A 23,115-nucleotide genomic window follows, 5' to 3' on the forward strand; every position below is an offset into this window, starting at 1 on the left:
ATAATTGGACTCGAATTGATTGTATAATTATTCGAAAACATTAATAACTTTATTTTTTAATTAATATTCAATCACTTTTATTTTTCCATAGGAATAAATATTTTCGAAAATTTTAAATTCAAACCTTTTTGAAATTCAACAACCTGGAAGAATATTATTTTATGTTCGTTCATTAATAATTATTTATTAACTAGCAAATGTTAAGCGCGCGGAACGTGATATGCAGTTTATTATTGTTATGCAAATCACAAGTTTGTTAATTTTCAAATATGAATTTTTAAATAATTTCATATTTAAACTTTACAAAATTCAATTATTAACTAAATTTACTTATTAATTATTCTTGTTTATTAATATCAAAAATTTTAATAAAATTCTTGACAAGAATTCAATTATTTTCATAAATAGAAAATTTTTTTGTAAAAATTCAATTATTTTTAAACAAAATTTTAATAAAATTTCACGAAAGAATACAATTATTTTCTAGAATTTTAATAAATCCTTCGAAACAATTTATTTATTTTTTTAAATAGTAAAATATTTGCAAACATTTAATTATTTAAAAAAAAAATTTTACGAAAGAATTTAATTTTATTTGTTATAAAATATTTTAAAAGAATTCAATTATTTTTTAACATTTTTATAAATCCTTCGAAAAAATTCAATTATATTTATAAATAGTAATATTCTTTGAAAAAATTCAATTATTTTAAAGAAAATTTCACGAAAGAAATTAATTTTTTTCTTAATTTGTTATAAAATTTTTGCAAAAATTCAATTATTTTTAAAAAAGTTTTACGAAAGAATTCAATTTTTTTTAATTTGTTATAAAATATTTTAAAAGAATTCAATTATATTACAAAATTTTTATAAATTCTTCGAATAATTCAATTATATTTCTTAATAATCAAAATTCTTATGAAAAATTCAATTATATTTATAAATAGTAAAATTTTTTGCAAAAATTCAATTATTATCAAAAAAATTCCACGAAAGAATTCAATTTTTTTCTTAATAAGTTATAAAAATTTTTAAAATAATTTAATTACTTTTTAAAATTTTAATAAAATTCAATAATTAAATGTTTAATTTCAATTTTTAACAAATACGATTATTTTAAAAACTTGAAACAAATTGTTCATAAAATTCAAAAAAACTTCATTATTTAAAAAAAAAATTCAAAGAAAATCTTTAAAAAGAATTTAATTAGAATTTTTAAAAATTTTAACAAATTTTCCTAAATAATAAAATTTTTCGAAAAAATTCTATTGATATCAAATTTTTTGCAATAATTCGATGATTTTCAATAGATTAATTTTCAAATTGAAAATATTTAAAACGAAAAATTATTAAAAAAAGTTAAGAAACAAAAAAGCCAGCAAAAAAATCTGTTAGTTTGCATGTTTCTAAATCGTTTATCGGGATTTTTTTCCCACTGTCAAAATAAATCAGAGAGAAATAAAAAAGAAAGAGGAAAATCAAGTAGAAAAAGAAAAAGAAAAAGAAGAAGAAGAAGAAGGAGAAATATAAGAAAAATAAGTAGAAGACGAAGAAGCAGAGCAAGAACTGAGGGATGGAAATTCGCTGAGAGTGCTTCGTAACAGTAACTACACGAAGATGGATGAAATACTTTGATCTCAAGGCGAATCGAATTTCACCGTTGAGCCTGAGGAGGTCGTTGAGGATCAGACGAAACGAGCCGGATCTCATCTTCAAGGCCATAGAAGCCGGGCAACTGAAAGTTTCGTTACGAATTCAATGAACAAAAAAAGAAAATATTTTTCACTTTTGCCCACTCAAAATAGAATTTTAAGAAATGATAAAAAAAAATCCTTTCCAAACAATTGTTTTAATATATTTTCTAGGGTAAACCAAACGATATCCTTTAAACCACGATATCTTAAACTGAGAAAATCCCTTTTGCAATCCTATTAAGTGCTTGTCAATCGTAATTGAAAGCAATATTCCGCTAGTATCTAATTCTCAATTTAACTAGTTGTATATATAGATTAATTCTCTGTTTTGCCCAAAATCCAAATACCACTCTCTCTCTCTCTCTCGCTCTCTCAGTATCTTGTGCCAATTAGACTAATGTTTCTTAATCTTTGATGTACACAGAGAGAAGATGGATATCTTTGTCTTATGCTTCTCTGGTTTGACTGTGCGGCATACACAATATTTGCTTGGATCCAATAATTACAAACGTTTAACTTATTATCATGTGAATGCATCTAATTAATTTGTATATTAATTATCGTTATTATTTATTTTATAATATTTATATTATTTATCTTTTTTTATTATTTCTGTGTAAATTATTATTTACCTAACACAAGGTTGCTACGCTTTTGCTCTTTTTAAATTTCCTTACTTTTACAGGTTTTCCAGGTTAAAAACTGAATTTTCCCATGTTTTTGAAACTACATTTACTCTCTAAATTTAAATTAGTAAAAATGTTTACTAATTTAAATTATTCACTGACTTTTTGCTTTTGAATTAGTAAATTTTACTACGAAATTTTAGTAATTTTTTACTAATTTATTAGTAAAATTTACTAATTCAAAAGCAAAAAGTCAGTTACTAATTCAAATTAGTAAATATTTTTACTAATTAAAATTTAGGGAGTATATTTTACCAAATTAAATAACTTCCTGATTTCCAGACAAAACTTTGACTTTTTCCCTGATTTATAATAATTAAAACTTGCTAGTTTGTTATTGTAACTTCTTCAAAAATTATTTCCATAATTTCGATTATTATTCATTTTAAGAATTTTCAACTAAAATTCTTCTTTAAGTCAATTGTTTTTTAATAATTTTTGAAAAAGTGCTTCGAAAATTTTTTAATCCTTTTGTGTATAAAATTGAATTTCACAAAATTTCGATTATTCTGACATTCTTCAATTAAATATATTAGAAAAGAAAAACTTGAAATATTTTTAAAAAAAATTCAATTAAACTTTAAAAAAAATTAGTTGTACAGAATTCTTAATTAAAAGTATGAACAGTTCAAATTTTCAAAGATTTTAATTTGAAACGTTTCCCTGATTTCCAGACAAAATTTTCACTTTTTACTTGACCCTCAAGAATATTCTGATTTTAACTAAAATTCTTCTTTAAATTAATTATTTTTAATAATTTTTGAAAAAGTTTTTTGAGAATTTTCAAACCCATTTGTTTACAATTTAATTTTACGAAATTTCGACTATTCGGATATTCTTCAATTAAATATGTATTAGAAAATAAAAAATTCAAATAATTTTTTTAAAAATTCAATTAAACTTTTTCATAGACATTAAAAGTCATTTTAAAAGTCATTTTTTCATTAAAAGTATGAAATATTTAAATTTTTAAAGATTTTAATTTGTAACCTTTTCAAAATTCAATTATTTCTAAAAATTCATATTGCTTTTAACCCTTTGAGGACCAGTGTTGCTTTCAGGCAACATGAACATTTTTTTATTAACTCGTGCATAAGTTTCTTAATTTTTAAAACTGAATATTGAAACAATAATTTTCACATAGTCTGAAAAATTTCGTATGACAGATATTGGTCTTCAAATAAAAAGCTTCAGTAATTTTCCCTGAAAAAATTGCTTAAAAATAAAAAATAGCGATGTTTTAAGAAAAAATTTGGTCCTCAAAGGGTTAATATTCAATTATTATCTAAGATTTTCACTGAAATTCATTTTTAAATCAATTTTTTATTAGGAAATTCTACGAGAATTCAATTATTTAAATACAAAAATAAATATTTTATTAAATAATTGAATGTTTCTTAAAATAGAATTTTCATAAAGAATTTTATCATCAAATTTTTAAATAATTAAATTCTCTTGACAACTTTTAATAAATTTTTGAAGAATAATTTTATTTTTCGAGAAATTTGATGAAAATTGTATTAAAAATAATTGAAATTCTGACAATAATTTTATTAAAATTTTTGAAAATAATTGAATTTCGGAGCAAAATTTTATTATTTATATAGATAATTAAAATTTTGACTAGAATTTTTATAAATTTTTCAACATAATTGAATTTTTGTGAAGAATTTTATAACTTTGGAAAATAATGGAATTCTAGAGACGAATTTTATTAGAATTTATTTTTAAATAATTGAATTCTTTTGGAAAATTTTAAAATAATTTAACATTTATAAAATTAAAATAATTGAATTTTGACAATTTTTTGAAATTATTTAAATTTCTACGAATTGAAATTATATTCAAAGAAATTAAATTGTTTCAAAGAATTTCATTAAACATTTTTAAAATATAGACAAAGGTTTTTAAACGTATTGAATTTCTTTGATAAATTTTAATAAAATTTTTAAGAATATGATCCACAAGTTTTGAACGTTCAAATGAACGAAATATTTTATATTAAAAATATTTTCATAAATTACTGATTCGAATGAAAATTTAAAACTTAGATTCTACGTTTAAAAACTTTAAAAATTAATTTTTTTAATAGTGACTCAAAATGATTGTAATCAAAATTGAATTTAAAGAAGAAATAAATCAATTTCGTTCATTTGAACGTTCAGAACTTTAGGATCATTTAAGAATTACATTTTTCGAGGAATTCCATTAAAATTGTATTTGAAAATAATTGAAAGTCTGCAATGAGTTTTATTATTTATAAAAATAATTTTTAAATAATTGAATTCCTGGGAAATTTTTATTATTTATGAAAATAATAAAAATGTTTGCGTAGAATTTTACTAAAAAATGTTTTAACTAATTGAATTCTTTTAGAAATTTTTATTAATGTTGTAGATATTAAAAATCATTAAAATTGAGGATAGTTTTTGAAAATAATTAAAATTTTGCCAAGAATTTTATTAAAATTTTCGAAAATAATTGAATTTCTAAGAAGAATTTTAATACATTTGAAAATAATTGAATTTCTGTAATCATTTGTAATTGCTTCAATTAAATTTCAAGAATAAACACAATAACTTTAGAATACAACAATTTTCCAGGATTTCGATCAAAATTTCCAGAATTTCTAGGTTTTTTCAAGGTTTATGAAATTCCCTTACATTTCCAAGTTTTCAGGTTGCGTAGCAGCCCTAAAATATTAGTTTAGGTTAATTATTAAGTAAGTAACTTAATAATTCACCTAAATTATTATTATGAATAAAATTTCTATTTATCGAACTAATATTATTTATAAGTGAATTATTATTTAGGTATGTATTTAATATTAATTATAAGTAAATTATTATTTACCTAATTAATAAGGGAACGTAGTCAGGGTTGGACCTTAGTCAAGGTAGGACCCTCAGTGACACTTATTCAGTAAATAATAATTGACACTAAATAAATAAATAAGGAATAAAATTAAAAACAATAAACAAAGTGAAAAAATAAATGTAATAATAATAATAATAGTATTAATAATAGTAATAGTATAATAGTATAACCCAATAGTAACAAAATAGTCAAATAAAAAAACAAAATCTCTGTTTCGGTCAAGCAGATAATTACGATTTAAATACGATAAACATTAATCATCAATTTGAAAATTACGCTTTATAATACGTGAAATTTCCTCTCCTAATTTTCAGTACAGCATATACAGTAAATATATATGTATATTGAGAAGTTTCACCCTTCTTCTCACTAGGACCGAAGGATTTTACTAACTCCCAGCTAACAGGGATGGCCATTATTACCGCGTTTGTCTTCCTTTGCCTAACGACAACCACTGGCAAATCCTCTTACATGTACGTGCTCCTCGCGAAACCTTTACTTATAACCAACGGGAAACCCGACCGAGTTTCCCTTTTCGATTCAACTTTTTGATTAATTATGCAACGCTATTTACACTTGAAAAGGGTCGCGCACGAATACAAGATTTTCCTTGTCCGCGATTCAACGGATAATCTCTCAGCTTACGTCATCGTTTATATTTTCACATTATGAAATAAATACTGTGCGTATACATATATAAACATGTGTGTGTGTGTGTGTGTGTGTTTGTTTGTGTCTGTTTATCTATATATAGCGCGACACACATAAACACACGCGCGTCTGATAACAAAATCCAATTAAAAACACCAATGTTCAAGCTTTATGTAACAACTTTTTGTGTACATAACATAAATTCTACATTAGGTTCCAGCATTATTCGGGATAATGATAATCTTCTCTTTGGACATTTTGTGTTTTTAAAACCGAGCGAGAATGTTTCTGATTTGAATTTAAAATTTTTTGAAAACAAATTTATGCAAAAAAAATGCATTAATAAAGAAAATATTACGAGGATACGAAAAAAAAATTAATTATTTAAATTAAATTATAAATTAATTATTTACTTATTTTTATTATTCCCTCCCTAATAATAATCCTCACAATTTCTGCCAGGCAATAAAAAATAATTGTAATTTAATTTTGTCAAATTTCAAAGTTTATATTAATAGTCGAATGGATTGAAAATTTACGAAAATATTTTCCTCGAGAGTTTCTCTTTTACGAGAATATTAACGAAATTGACTTTTCTACGAGTAACCTTATTTTGGTGTGAGAAACTTTTGCCCTTTTCTCCCATTCATAAAGTGTCGTTTAAATGTTTGTTTTTCTTACGCTTTTACGAGGATTATTATCATTACATCCAAGATCGAAAATTCTCTTCAATCTACTTTAGAGAAAAAAAAAAAAACATAGGAGTCAATCGTCTTATCGAGAGTTATATAAATTTTTACCCCCCCCCCCATTTTCCTAAACATACATATGTAATTTTTATGTATTTCTTCTCTTTTTCTATATCATTCTTTCTTTCCTTCGTTCCTTTCTTATTTCCCTTTTTGCAAACTTGAACAATTTTCAATAAAAATCAAAGAATAAAATAAAATCATTGGTTTGGTAGATACAGAGATGATAAGAATTTTTTTGATTACAAACGAAAATCCGCAAATATGGGTCATTTTTATTTTTGTAATTGGAGAATCAAATATCGATTTTTAAAAAGGGTCATTAAAAGCTATCGTATAAAATGCTTTCGAGGATTTTTTAGATAATGGCTGTGTATGTATACATATAGAGGAATGTATAAAAAAAAGTAAAATGTGAAAAAAAGAAAAAAGGAGGGAGGGGGGGCGGCAGTGGAAAGAATATATGAAATAGCCCCGAGGGACATTTTTTGAATCAAGTCACTTACCTGTGTGCGTCCTCTGGTGCGCTTTGAGATGCGAACTTTTGGTATAGACTTTTTTACATCCAGGAAACTGACACTTGTGTATCCTGCGTTTAGTGTCCGGTGGACTGTGTTCGTGACTTCTTGCATGATGCCTGTTCGCAACCGCGGATGGAACTGGTGCCGTTCCAACATGTGCATGTTGCGTGCTCGCGACAGTTGGAAAACCGTTTGTTGCCACCGAGATTAATCTGCCAGGAAAAAACAAATTTCATTTCACAATTTTTTACCTAACTGCGTCAAAAAAATTCAATATTTATTTATTTTAAATTCATGTTATTCAATTTAATTTATTTAATTTTTTTTTATTTACTGTATTCATTTAGGTTTTTATTTATTTAGGTTCTTTTAACCCCCTATTTAAATAGAATTATTTAAATAGGATTGGATTTTCTTTTTCGACTTTTAATCTAATTTAAGATTGTTATTTTAATTATTAACAAGCAACAATTCTTACAACCTTTTTTAAATAAAATTAGCAATTTTAAAAATAATAGAATTTAAAAAATTTGTAATTAAAAGTTTTGTTAAAAACACTAATAAAATTCAATTTTGGAGAAATTACAAATAATTGCAGAAATTCAATTATTTACAAAAAAAAAAAAAATTCTTCTTATAAAATTCAATTATGTTTAAAATTTAAAAAAAATTCTCGTAAAAATCAAAATTATCTTTATAAAATAACAAAATTCTTCTTCAAAGTTCAATTATTTTCATAAATGTCAAAAAAATTCTTGTCCTAATTTCAATTATTTTTAAAAATAAAATGCATTTTTCTAATTTCAATGGTTTTCAATATTTACTATTTTAATAAAATTTCCCAAAAAGAATTCAATTATTTAAAAAAAAATTCTAATAAAATTGTATGCATGCCGTTAATTATTTTTATAAATAATAAAAATTTCACAGAAATTCAATTATTTTCATAAATCATAAAAATTTCTTTAAGAAATTCAATTATTATTTTCATAAAAAATTAATTTAAATTTCTAGAAAATAATAATTAAATTAAAATGATGAAAATAATTTTTAAGTAGTTACAGTAAATATATTATAATTTAAAATAATTATTTTATCACTCGATCATCTTTAATTATTAAAAAACATGAAGAAATCGATCACTCCGAGTCTTTGACTTGGAGCAATCGATATCTTCATGTTTTATAAAAATACTTTTATAAGTTGTTTAATTTAAAAAAGGTTTGAATTTGAAAAACTTTTGAATGTCTTAATTCCTGTGGAAAATGCTGTTCCAAAAATAAGATTAAAAATAGGAATTGTGCAAATATTTTTCTTCTTTTTCCAAATAGAAAATAATAATTTTGTTTAAAAAAATTGTGATTCATAAAGAAAAATAATGTAAAATAAATCAATTTTCTATTTCTTAATCACAGTTGTTTAACAATTTTCTAATTTTTTTTAGAAGTAAAGAACAAAAATCTAATTTCAATTTGACAAATTAATAATATTTAACAAACTTTTAGTCTTTTAATGAAAAAAAGTGAAAAAAATTCTGATGATTTCTATTTCATTACAATTTTGAATTTAATTATAAAATAAAAATAATTATATTATTTTTTTCTTCATTTTTATATTTTAATTCATCGATTTCTTTAATTTATTATTTTCCAATTTCGAAATAGTGGACGAATATTTATTAATAAATGAACGCATTTTTCAATTATTTCAATAAATTATTCAAAATATTCAATAAATTAAATATTCAATAAATAGTACTAGTTAATTATTAAATAGCGTTGTTATTTATTTACTTTATGCTTTATTTATTAAATTATTTGATTTTTATTATTAATTGACTACTTATAATTTTTATTTTCAAATTTCAAATTAGTTGATGAATAATATTAATAACTTAAAACAGTTTTTTCATTATTAATTTATTTCTTATATTACTTACTAGTTTATTGTATTTAATTATGTTAAATTTTATTTTCAATTGCTTAATTATTATTCATTCAATTATTCATTTACTTATGAAATAAAATTTTTTAATTCTAAATTCAATGTATTTTTTTTTTTTTAATTAATTGGGGCATTTTTTAAATAATTTTTTATTCACTAATTTATTTATGTTCTAAATCCTAATTAGTAGACGAATATTTAGCCAGCGATTTATTTTTTATTTACTAATTTAGGATTTTATTTTTATTATTAATTTATTGTTTATATTTTGTAATTTCAAATTTGTATTGATGAATAACAATTAATTAGTGCATTTTTTGTTAAATAATTTATTCTTATTTTCTGTATTAATATACTTATTTTATTTATATATTATTATTTTATTTATTATTTATTTATTATTTATTTATTATTTATTTATTATTTATTTATTATTTATTTATTATTTATTTATTCATTTATTCATTTAAGTAAATGGGACTAAATACCATTTTCTGTATTTTATTTTTTATTATTCATTCATTTTTTATAATTTTTTTTTAATTTCCAGTTGATAGATCATCAGTAATTATTTTACAATTTTTTTTATTTTTGTCTTCTAATTCTTATTCTCTAAAAAAAAAAATAAAAAAAACAGAAAAAATTAAAAACTTTTTTTTCATCTTATTTTTTTTTAATTTTTGTATTTTACTTTTTTTTTATTGACTATAATTATGAATATCAATCAATTAGCGAATGTTTTTTTTTACTCACCTGGCAACACTTTGAGCATTGCTTGCAGTAACCCTAACGATAGCACTCCTGCCGCCCGTTCCATGGAGGTTCAGATTATGTACGTCAAGCATCGAACTCCCGCTCGACGAGTGACTGGAATTGGAATGACCTTGACCCGATTCAGGACTCGACGGTGGTGTCAGGATTTGACCTTCACCCTCGCACAGACTATCGTCGTCCTCCTCGATTTCCTGGACATAGATGAACTTTCGAAAATGAAAAAAGAAAACAAAGATAAAAATTTGTTCATTTTTTTTTATTTATAGAAGCAAACAAAAAAAAATAAAAATTCAATAAATTAAAAATAAACAATGTAATGCTAAACAACAAAAAAATAAATAAAGACAATCTTGAATAATAAAAAATTAAATTTTTGTGTAATTTTTGTAAAATAGTGAAATTTGAATTCGAAAATAAACGAACCTCATGTTCCTCGTCCTCCTCGAGATCCTCGCTCGGCTCTTTTTTAAGGATAAGAGCCGTACACGAGAGGGAAGGAGAACTGTCCCATGAGAGGGCTGAACACGCCGAACTCGCTGACGACATTGACAAGGAATCCAGGTGCCGATCAAGGAGGTCCCTGTCTCGGCCGTTGTGATTGTGGTCACCTGAACTAAATTTAATATCCTCCAGGCAAAGTTGATCCCTGTCGTCAGTTGTCGTGACCTAAAATTTAAAAAAAAATTCTCTTTTTACAATCTTCTATTTATTTGATAACCGTCAAATTTTTTATTTTTTTACAGCTTGTCATTTTTTTATTTTATGTTCACTTCCCCCCTGACCCTTACTTTTTCAAACACAACTAAAATTGCCCTTATTTCCAATTTATTTTCAACTATAGGTACACTAAAAATGTTCCAATTTTTACTGTCGGAACTACTTTTTTTTATTTTCTTTTCTTTAGTGGACGTATTTTTCTTATATCCGGATAGTTTCACATATTTTTTTTTATTGAGTCCTAGGAGTAATTTTTTTCTTGTTTTCCTTTTTTTTATCGAGGGGGATCACTTTGTTGTGATGCTGCTTTTTTTTCTCCTTTCTTTCCTTTTAGTGAGCGTATTTTTTTGTTTTATTTGTTTTAAAGATTGGTCTTTTATTGGTGTCTTAAAAATTGTAAAACTTGTTTTAGAATTGACGATAAAAAAAAGAGAGAAGAGTTCAATATAAGATTTCTTCCATTTTGAGTAATTTTTTTTTTTATTTTATTTTTTTTTTGAAGAAAAGAATGTAAAATTCCGGGGAATGAAAATTTACTCACTTCCATTTTGATGGCAGACTCGAACTGTCCATTCGTGGTGCCTGTGGATGCTGTCCACGAGATTGGAGGCCTGAACATATTCCAGGGTGCGGTGTCGAGTTCGGTGGGTAACTTTTTGTACGATTGTAACTTTGGCTCGTCCTTCAGGTACCTTTCCATTTCGTAGCAAGTCTGGAATGAGAAAAAAAAATTTGTTGAAATTAATGATTTCATGGGGGAAAAAAATATGTGAGAAAAAATTGAGAAATTTATATTGAGAAAAATGTAATTACTAGGGGAAAATTTAGATTTTTGTTGAGTAAAGAAATTATTTTCGGTATTTTATATTGTCATCAAATAAATGACGAACTCATTATTGAAAATTTAGATCGTCATGAAAAAAGAACATTTAAAAATTAAATTGTCTAAATTAAATTGTCAAAATTAGATTGTCAAAAAAATGTGATCTAAAAAGAGTGTCATCAGAAAATAAATCATCAGCATAAAGTTAAATTATCATATAGTTGCATCATCTTCGAAAAATTATCTTTAGTATTCGCAGAATTAATTAAAAAATAAATTCAAATAAAAAAAGCATCATCATTTAAGAATTAATTTTACCATACGCGAGAATCATTAAAAAAAAATTAGACTCTCTTCGAAAGAGAGCAAATAGAGCATCATTATCAATAAATTGGACGATTTTCGAAAAATCAGATCATCATTAAAAAAATACTCCCACGTGGAAATATTCATAGACTAGTGCTTTTGGGAAATTTCGTTTAAATTCTTGTTGAAAATTTTGTTAGTATTTTTTTTCGTAGAATTTATGCTCAAAGAATAAGATGATGATAATCATCATCATCTTCATCCTCCCCTTCAAATTTTGCAATTCGCTTCTACAACATTACGGGAAGAATTATCCCAGTGGATTTTCCCGAAATCTTTCGATCTTAATCACCGATTAACGTTAATTGGTGTCATTTGAAGGAGAATCGTCTTAGAAATCCAAAGACTAACGATTCGGAATGTAGGACTTATTCTAATTCGACGTAAGTCGTTTAAATGTACATATTTCTAATTTTTAATAATTTTTTACTAAAAATTGATTTAAAAATAAATTTCAGTTAAAAACAAATAAATTTGAAAATTTTTAGAAAACTGTTTAAAAAATTATTAAAAATAATGTATTTACAGTAATATTTTAATAAACACTAAACAAATTTAATTTCGGAGAAGTTACAAATTATTGCAAGAATTCAATTGTTTTCAAGAGTAATAAAAAACCTTCGGAAAAGGTTACTAAAAAAATTTTAGTAATTCAAATTCTTCTGAAATTAGTTAAATTTTTTAATATATATTTAATTTATTATTAAAAACAATGTATTTATTGAAGAATTTGAGTTAAAGACACTAAAAAAATTGAATTTTCTTTTCAATTATTAAATTCAATTATGTTGAGAAATTAAAAAAATTTTTAGCAAAATTTCAATTATTTTCAAAAATTTTCCTCAATTTAATGATTTTCAATAACTACTATTGTAATCAAATTTTCTAAAAAATTCTATTATTTAGAACAAATTTTGATAAAATTCTACGCAAACATTTAATTTTTTTTAAGAAATAATACAAAATTTTACAGGAATTCAATCATTTACAAATTTTTAAAAAATTTCTTGGTAATAATTACATTATTTTTTATAAATAATCAAACCTTTTACAAGGATTCAATTATTTTCATAAAAAATAAAATTCTTTCTAGGAATTCAATGATTTTCATAAATAATAAAATTCTTTCTAGGAATTTAATTATTTTCATAAATAATAAAATTCTTGGCAGAATTTCAATTATTTTTAATAAAATTTTAATCGAATTCCTCGAGAAATGTAATTATACTGAAAAGTTTTATTAAAATTTGTTGAAAGAATTCAATTCCTATTTATAAATTGTTGATAAAATTAACTATGAGAATTCAATTTTAAGATAAATTTAATTGCTGAATAAATTATTTATTTTCATTTTATTTCTATTTAAATAATTGAATTCTAGTAGAATTTTCTAATAAAAATTTATTTAACAATAAATTTCAGTTAAAATTTTAGATTATAATTGAATATTAAAAGCAATATAGCGTGGATTTTTAGAAATAATTGAATTTTGAAATTAATTTTTTTGAAAAAGTGTAATTTAATTCTTTTTATATTATTTGAAGTTTTTGTTTTCTAGTATATATTTAATTGAAGAATTAACAAATAATTGAAATTTGTAAAATTAAATATTGTAAATAAATGGATTTTGAAAATTGTTGAAGAACTTTTTCGAAAATTAATTGATTTAAAGAAAAATTTTAGTGGAAAATTCTTAAAAATAATAATTGAATTGAAATGATGAAAATAATTTTGAAGATATTATAGTAACAATATTCTTATAATATAAAATAATAATTTTATCAATTTGCCATTTTTAATTATTATAAAACGTGAAGAAATTGATCCGAGTCGAAGACTCGAAGTGATCGATTTATTCAAGTTTTATAGTTATGAAAAAATTTAATTTATACTTTTAAGTAAATTTTCTCTTATTTGACTCGGACTGCTTATATTTTTGTCAGTAATTGGTCCATAATTTTTTATTTTCGGTCCATAATGTTTGTATTTTTAAATACTTTCACTGCTTCGAGCCTTGTTACAAAGTGAAATATTTTTAAATGATATAAACAATTTTCGCCTAAAATTTTTTGTAGAAATCAAATGTAAAATTTAATTACACAATAATATAAAGTTGAAAAATATTATTTCAATTCTTTCTAATAAAAAACCACTAAAATTTAGTGGAATTCATGAAGAAATTCTTTAGAATCATTCTAGTGAAATTCTGTAGAATATCCACTAGAATTCATATGGAATTAATCTATAGAATGATTCTAGTGAAATTCTGGAGAACATTCACTGGAATTCATATATAGAATTATTCTATAGAATAATTCATAGTGAATTTCTATAAAACTTTTCCAACTGGAAAAGATAGTATAGTGAAAATCTACAAAGAATTTTGCCAAGTGTACATCAATTTATCTTCAAGAATTCATCACCGTGAGAAAAGTGAAATCATATGTAAAATAATAATATATTTATGTATGAAAGACAAGGTGGTATGAAAACGAAGAAAGCGAAACATAAACCGGCACTGGTAATCACATTTAGGAAATTGTATACCACAATTTCCAGCCACAGTATGTTGCCACAACTTTGTACTTTCAACCCTCTTCCCTCCCCCCTCGAGTCCCTCTTCACAGTTTCTATTTGTCCTTCTCCTTTACTTTGGATTTTCATATCAAGTGTCTCTCTCTTTATCTAGACTCTTCGCTCCCCCCCCCCCTCCGACACACAAACTCCAAAGGAAACAAGCTGTTCTGTATAGTGTGGAAAGAGAGAGTGTGAGACAGAGAGAGAATTCTGACTTTGGTAACTTACAAGTAGTTATGTCTACCATTGTCATCAGCACTTTGCTTTACAGAACTCAAGTTCCGGCGATTTTCTCCCGTCTTCTAAGACTCTATTTTCTTGAACAACTTTCTTGTCAGAGATAAGTCTCAAAACGATAAAATCTAGTTTGAAGGGGAGAAAGAAGAGAGAAAAAAAATAAGGAAAGGGTAAATACTTTGATAACACGATAACATTTCAAGTCAATCAAATTTTACGAGAGCTTTTCTTTTTTTCTTGGGGGGGTGGGGGACTTTCTTCTTTTTTTTTCTTTTTACGAATTTTATTCCTCTAGGAAATTATTTTTTACCCTCGTTTTATTTTTATAAACCTTTTTTTTTTCTTTTTATGTATCTTTTTTTATATGTACTTTTTTTCTATTTTTTCTTTTTTTTTATTTCTTCTACTTTTTTCTCTTTTTTCCCTTTTTTCTATTTTTTTTCCTTTTTTTCTATTTTTTCTCCTTTTTTTTCTTTTTTTCCTTCCTTTTTCCCTTCATAAACTTTTTTTCCTCCACAACAAAATTTCTCTTTTTTTCTCTCTCGAAATTAATTAATTTTCAAAGATTGTAATTTGTAACTTGTTTCTTCTCGTTGTGATGGTGAATGAGATCAATGAACTTGAATGTTTTCCTTATTCGTGGAGCGAGAGTTACGATCAACAGTTGATACTGGAGTTCTTCAGGCCTTTCCTAGCAAGTAAGGGAAAGAGAGCGAGAAAGAAAGAGAACGATAGAGAGAAAAAGAAAGAGAGAGAGAGAGACTTCGAAATGCGCACATTACTGGCACTAAACGCATTAAAACGAGAATAGTGATTTTCTTCAAATACACTTCAAGACGGAAGGCAAAGCTTCTTAACTTCCCCTAACTCCCCCTACTGCCTCGTATTTTCCTCCTCTAAATGCGCAGATAATCCTCACGCGGAATCTCAAAACCCATCCTTATTTCGTATTTTAATTTGTCCCGCGTCTTTGAAAGTAACAGAAAATACGCTTTGATCATTTCATCCGTCTCTAATTACGGTTCTTTGGTATTTTTTTTTTTTAAATAAACTTTATGTTGAGAAAAACAGTTAATGATGAGAGAGGATATTTTCTCGATTCTTGTTATACTATTTTATTTGTGTGATATTATATCAGAGAGAATACTTTTGAATTTTATTACAGTCGAAAAAATACGAAGTACCCGCAAGATTAGTCTAATTCAGGGTGAAATTTTTCTTCAATATTCTATTAAATATTATCCCAAGAGTACAAATTTGAAGTTAAAATTTTTTTTGATTTTGATTCGTTTTTTGTCTCAATTTGATAACCTTAGAAAAACAGTGAAGAAATAGACAAATGCAAAGAAAAAAAGAAGAAATGAGATTGTAAAAACATTGTACCTAGAAAAAAGAAAAACAAAATTTACAAAATTCTAATCGAGAGTGTCAAAAGAGGGATGTTTTTTTTTTACCCCAAAGTGGGGGTAGAGAGTGCTATAGTTGCGTTCATGAGGACCATTTCTCTTCGGGGAAATAATCGCGTTGGAAACAGCGTCTCGTCCATTATTCACGGTTAAAAGTTCGTCGCGAGCCTGGCAAGTTCGACTAACGGCATTATTATAACTTAGAAGGAATTTTATGACCCGCCCAGGACCTGAAACTCTAACGCTCAATACCAATCGATTTCACTAATCGTGACGTATGAGCTTACCGAAAAGTTTTCAGTTTCAAACCTAACCTCTAAATTGTAAACGTTATATGGTTAGTTTAGTTTCCAATTTGGAGAATAAAAAGGGAATAAAAAGTAGAAAAAAAATAATTTTTTTTTTGCTATCCTTGAAAATCTGTCTACTTAGGATTTAATGCTAAATTAGGAGTGAGAGAGAAGAGAGAGAGAGAGAGAGAAAGGAAAAAGTTAAAAGCAATAAAGCTAATGTATCTTCTTAAGAAGATTCTTCAAGACAAACCGTAAAGTAAAACTGAGCAAACACACTGGCGCAATGAACATAAAATAGTTATTCAGTTCAAGGAAAACAAGTCCCAGGTGAATAAACACTGTTACAAATGCAATAGAATTGCACTTCTTTGGAGTCATGTTTCCACTTTAATTATAGTCTCTAATCAAAATTATTATTATATTGTAAATGGTTGGGAGAGAAAATAAGTGTATTATCCAGATAGGCTTTTTTCAAAAAGGTAAACAATTTTAAAAAATGTATTCTAATTATTATAAATGGGAAATTTTTTTTTTATTCAAATAACCAATTACTTGTCTATTTTCAAATAAATATTTACTTTAATCAAATTTTTTTTATTTAAATCTAATTTATTTGAATTGAAATTGTATTTTTTGGAACAGCGAATTTATTATTTGAAGAAAATGTCTTTGAATTGAATTAAAAGAAATATATTTGGTACAAATTAATATTTATTTTGGTACAAATAAATATTTGGCATAAATAAATATTTTATGCAAATAAATATTTGGTATTAATAAATATTTAGTACAAATAAATGTTTAATGCAAATAAATATTTGATACAAATAAATATTTATTTTAATCAAATAAATTTTGTGCATTATTTTTTTATACAATTTATAAGACGTTCAAATTTTATTTTTATACTCAATTAAATATTTGTTATAAGCTACAATTTTTTCCATATATATTTTTTTCAAATTTTTACAATATTTTGTATAAATTAAAATATTATTAATAAAAGTTCAAAAAAATTTGAAAATAATTAATTTTCAGGTTTTTTTATAACTTACAATTTTGTTATACAATTTGCAAAACTAAGTGATAAATATTTTAACAAATATTAATAATAATATATTAATTATGAAATATTATTAAAAGGGATGAAAAATAAAAAAAAATACAAAACCACTTCTTTCAAAAGTTTTTATAAATAAAAAGTAATTATATTGTCTAAATTTCAGAAAAAAATCTATTTTCATGTAAATAATTAATTTATAATTATCTCATTTTTCAAAAATAGTCAAAAAAAAATTATTTGTTAGAAAAAACTTTAAAACAATAATTTTACTGTCTTTTTTGGAAAAAAACTTTGTAATAAGTGGTTTTATAATTTTGTAATTATAAATACAACTAAAATTATCAGTAATTTTATTTGTTAAAATATTTATCACTATTTTTCGCAACTTTTATACCAAATTCTTTTTGAATTGTAAAAAACTTTAAAACTTTTTCGTTAACTTTTAACAATAATATTTTTATCGTCAGTATTCATTTTTAATTACACTATTAAAAATAGTATAATTCCAAAATACCAGTTCATTCTGCATTTAAAATTATTTTTATTTAATTAATTCTTAATTAAAATAATAATTAAAATAATTTAATTTAAAACAATAAGTTTTCTAATGAATATTAATTTTCATTAATAAACGTTATTTATAAACAATTGCATTTTTCTTCAGTAGAGTAATCAATTTTTTAAATTGATAAATATGTGAACAAATAAATAAACAAATAAATAAACAAATAAATAAACAAACAAATAAACAAACAATTGTAGAAATAAAGAAATAAATAAACAATTAAACAAACAAATAAATATGTATCATGTAATATTTATGAATTATTGTTATCTTTCCACTAGGCAAAGCAAAATGTTTATGAACTTTGAAATATATTTAATCTTCCTTTCTGATCAACCGAACAATAAGGGGGTTAAGGGGTGTGAGGGAACGGGGGAGGGCAAGAGAGAGAGAGGAATTGCGAATAGAATCGACAATATACCGATTGTATTGCTATAACGATTGAAGAATGCAAATAAATTTATTTTTATAAGCCATTCATGCAGGAATTCTTTTGTGGTATCTGCAAACAAGATGAGGAAAAATAGTGAAGAATTTTTTTACCCCCTCCCTTTCTCTCTTTCTCTCTCTCATTTTTTTTATACCCGATCATCCAAGAGTTTATGACTCAGAGGAAATATCTGCAGTTGTCTGTTGTTGTTGTTTTTTTTCTCCTTCTTTTTCTTTCTCTTTTTTTTTACTGTTTTTGCCATTAAGTGTGAAACTGCGGCTATAATGCAAAAGTTCACAATGTGGCAATCCATATGTGGTTGATTGTAATGGCATTCCAGTGTATAAACAAATGCAATTCTTTGACTCAGAATCAATAACAAACCACATTGCATTGAATGTATATTTTTAAATGTCATGTAACTAAATCTGTTGCATATATAAAAAAAGACACTTGTATATTTTCACACGCACTTCGATAGAAAAAAAGAAAGGTGGAAAAAAAACTGGAAATGGCAAATTGATTTCTTTGTTACTCATATGCGAGACGTGTAAATGTTTTATTTTTTTCAGTTTAGTGTTAGGCATTAATAGAAGATTGTGAGTTTTTGTCAGAGAAATTCTTTATTCAGGTTGGGTTGAATAAACTTTTAAGAGTACACAGTGTTGATTTGAAATTAAATTGTTTACTGAGAATAAAAATTTTGATCTATCGTTGATATTAAAATTCCTTATTCGTTTCAAATATGACTAAAAAATCAAATTTTATTTAAGGACCCAAAACTAATTTCAGTTTAATGAGAAATTAAATTTATCGAGAGTTAGAAAATAGTAGATAGCCTACACTGTATTCCGAAATTATAATCAAAAAAAGTATTATATTCTTAAAAATCGAAAATTATAAACTTTTAACGAGATTTAATTAATTTTAATTATAATTTGCACAGAAAACTATGAACTAAATAGAATAGCATCAAGTTCTGTTTTGCGAAAGAATAATTTTTAATGCGCAACTTAGTTGGGAAAAAAATAGACAGAAAGAATAAAATGAGAAATCAGCTGTCGGAAAAAATTGGCCCATTCATGTTATAAAAGCTCAACGAAACGAAAATAAAAAAAAAGCTCGAGATGAAAGATACGATAATATGTGAGTTTAAAATTGAAAAAAAGAGAGTGAGAGAGAGAAGGGAATCTACCGCTTAACCTCTTGAAGGCAGCAGACTGTTTTGAAGAAGACATCCGCAACTGTCGGTTGTTTGAGCAACGGTCGACGTTTTAATAATCACAAGAGCGGGAGGGCTTGAGGGACCAAGTGCTTCTGTTTCTCTCAAGCTTCAACCCGTCATATTCCCTCGAGCGCTCGATTGTTGTTGAGAGATAAACGGAGGAAGAGGCAGATAGATGGTGATGGAAGTTGGGGGGAGGGAGGAAGAGGGTACACGCTACGAGATGCTACAATGAGTTTGTGAAGCCCTCTTTCTCTCTCGTACTCAATGTACAACTCTCTCTCTCTCTCTAGTAAAGGCTGCTTGCTGCTGCTGCTGCCATCGTGTAGGTACGTGTAGGTTGTAGGTGGAAGGAGGTTGTTGGTGGGACGACAGAGAATGCACAAAGCCGACTCTGTTCATTCATAACACCAAGCAAACTTGTACACCTATATATATATACACGTGGGTGGAGAAATCGGTTGTACTATGGCTCTTGGCGCCAAAGCGCTGCAAGCCGTTTCTCAGAATTCTGGCATTAATCAGTTCACCTGCCCTTTCCAACAACATCTATCTTATATTACAAAAACAGGTCACGTGTTTTTTTCTCTCTCTACCTCTATTCCTATATAACAACAATGGCGTCGAGTATCATGGATATTGAGTTACGATCGTCACGTTTGCATTTCTTTTGTTGAAGGCTAACAATGAGGATGAGGCTGTCAATGATGACGATGCTAATCACTGCTGCTGCTGTTGATGATGATGATAATGCAACTAATCATTGTTGCTGTTGGTGATTACGCCAACCATTGTTGATAATGATTACGTTAACCATTGTTGCTGCTGATTATTATGCTAATGATTACGTTAACCATTATTGCTGCTGATGGTTTCGCTAAGGATTACGTTAACTATTGCTATAACTATTAGTACAATAGTAATATAATAATATAATACTGCTGATGATTATGTTAACTGCTAATATTAATCACTATGATAATTGTCACCGCTGTTAATAATTCCTGTTGTTGATAACTATACCAATTACGAATGTCGCTGATAAAAATTATCCCTACTGTTGACAATGATTCTAACGGTTATTATCGCTGTTGATAGCTATGCTAATGATTGTGGTAACAACTGTATACACTGATGATTATGTTAATTGTTGTCGCTACTAATGATTATTCGAACTACTGCTACTGCTAATGATTATCCTAACTACTGTTAATGCTAATGATTATGCTAACTACCGTTGCTGCTGATGATTATCCTAACTACTGTTAATGCTAACGATTATGCTAACTATTGTTGCTGCTGATATTTATGCTACTTATTGTTTGTTGTTAACATTTATGCATATTACAGCTGCTGCTGATAATAATTATTGCTACAGTTGAAAATGATGGTAACGAATATTGTATCTGTTGATAAGTATGCTAATGATTTCCGTTGTTAATCATTATGATAACCACTGCTAGTGATTATGCTAATTATTGACACTGCTACTGATTATGATAATTATTGCCACTGCTACTGATTATGCTAATTATTGCCTCTGCTAATGATTGTGCTAACTACTGTTCCTGCTGATGATTACGATAACTATTCTTTCCGTTGTCATTAATTATGCTAATTACTACTGCTGCTGATACTAATTATTGCTGCAGTTGATAATTATCCTAACAATTGTGGCTGTTAATAATAATGCTACTTATTTCTATCGATGATTACGCTAATTATTATTACTGCTCTTAATACTAATTATGGTTACTGTTGTTTAAGTAATCAAGCAGCAACATAATGCCAACTATTGTTGTTCCTCATGATAATTATTAATGCTACTGCTCAAAATGCTAACAATTGTTAGCAGCAACAATTTTTAGCATCATTAACATGATGCTAATTTTATTAACATGATGATAATCATTGTTGCTACTGCTGAAGATTCTAACAATTGTTACTGTTTATAAAGTTAATGATTGTTGCTTCTGTCTATAATGCTTTCAGAAAAAAACTATCAGACAAAAGTCCCAGTGTAGGCACTATCTCTAAAAATAATTTTTCTCATCCGGTCCTCTATAAGTGAGAAAAAAATTTTTTTATCAAGGTTCGTCTGTAAATTAAAAAGTAATTAATTACTCATTTCAAAAAGGGAGGTTTAGGCAAAAAATTTCCAATTAAGATGTCGATTCTTTTCTTAATCATCGTGTCTTTTCACGACGAAAAAACCATTATTTTTTTCCCTCCACCATGAATCAAAAGTAATCTATATTGTCATTAGTCATCCCGCCCAATTAACTCCCTGAACTGAACGACGGGAGGAAAAAAAATGTGTCCTCTTTCACTTTTAGAAAATTTGCTACCTAATTTCTCACCCATTTTTCTTTTCATTTCTTTTGTTTGAAAAGAAAAAAATTGATTCAATAACAATTAATTTTTTAATTCCCAAACATTAAGTACGAATATAATTTTTCAAAGGGATTTCCCACGATCTTAAAATATTATTTTACGTTTAAAATATACGTAATTTTCTACACTTTTCCTATTTTTCTTCACAATTTTCTTTCCTTTTTTTTGAATTTTTTTTTTTCGTGAATATTACAAACTTGAAGCTTAATTTTTCCTGATGGTATAATCATGGTGCAAGGAGATTAGAGGGTGCTGTGCACGGTTTTCATTACAGAAAGCTGATCATATTCTGTAATCTTCCAGTCTACGTAAAAGCTATAGAAATATGAGGTTCTCCACGGTTTAAAATAATAGCGGATGGATTTAATACTAATGTCCTAAGCTCATTGCCGGGCACATGATTATTAAATTAAGTTGAATTTCTAAATATCGTATTTTAGAAAGAAAAAATTAATTCAGTTATTAGATTTATGAACACCCGCAATTTGGAAAGAAATTATTACTATATATAAAATTAAACCTCAAATTATAGAGTCAATTAAAGTAACTGATAGAAGTCTGTTTTATTTAAATTAATCCGAGGATTACGGCACCAATTCTTTTCTCATATTATCCTATAAATAAAATTCGTATTTTCAAAAATCGTCTTTTTTAGATATTAAAAAACGAAGATTTTAATTATTAATATTTAATTAATTAAGCAATCATAATAATAAATCAACACTTGGGAATTGTAAATTAGTATTTCCAGGTAATACTATAATTGCAAAGGACGATAAAAAGGGGTTTCCCCAAAATTGTGGACTGATATTGAGTAATTGAATCTCCTTGAGTATACACATCTTAGCGTATATGTATTTAATATATATATACGTCTTCCCACAACATTTATACAGTCCACAGTTGCACTTACTTAATCAATAATGCGCTGTGTATTTGACTTGGTTAGGGTACTACAAGCAACTCTCATAACCAGACATGTGACAATGGTTTGTTATTGTTGTGACGTCATCCTGTTAGGGATGTATCCAGCCTCGTTAGGGAGCAATTTGTTACGGCGAGATTGAACGAGGGACATGACTTTAGGGACCGGCAAAAGAAAACAGTTTCCATTCAAGTGAAT

At 25.7% G+C, this 23,115-nt stretch overlaps 1 protein-coding gene across 1 annotated transcript in view; it reads right to left on the reverse strand.

Annotated features, from left to right (window-relative positions):
- The window catches only part of LOC122511113 (Krueppel-like factor 6), a 345,643-nt gene that overhangs the window by 17,213 nt on the left and 305,315 nt on the right, over window positions 1–23,115 (reverse strand). Inside the window, exons 3-6 of the mRNA XM_043626172.1 lie at window positions 11,155–11,325; window positions 10,320–10,562; window positions 9,876–10,087; window positions 7,164–7,390 (exon numbers count right to left, since the gene is read on the reverse strand). Coding sequence (XP_043482107.1) covers window positions 7,164–7,390; window positions 9,876–10,087; window positions 10,320–10,562; window positions 11,155–11,325 — 853 coding nt within the window. The remainder of the gene's footprint in view (window positions 1–7,163; window positions 7,391–9,875; window positions 10,088–10,319; window positions 10,563–11,154; window positions 11,326–23,115) is intronic.

This window comes from Leptopilina heterotoma, unplaced genomic scaffold (genome assembly GCF_015476425.1).
Source record: "Leptopilina heterotoma isolate Lh14 unplaced genomic scaffold, ASM1547642v1 Lhet_80, whole genome shotgun sequence".
In the NCBI taxonomy this organism is placed as follows: Eukaryota; Metazoa; Arthropoda; class Insecta; order Hymenoptera; family Figitidae; genus Leptopilina; species Leptopilina heterotoma.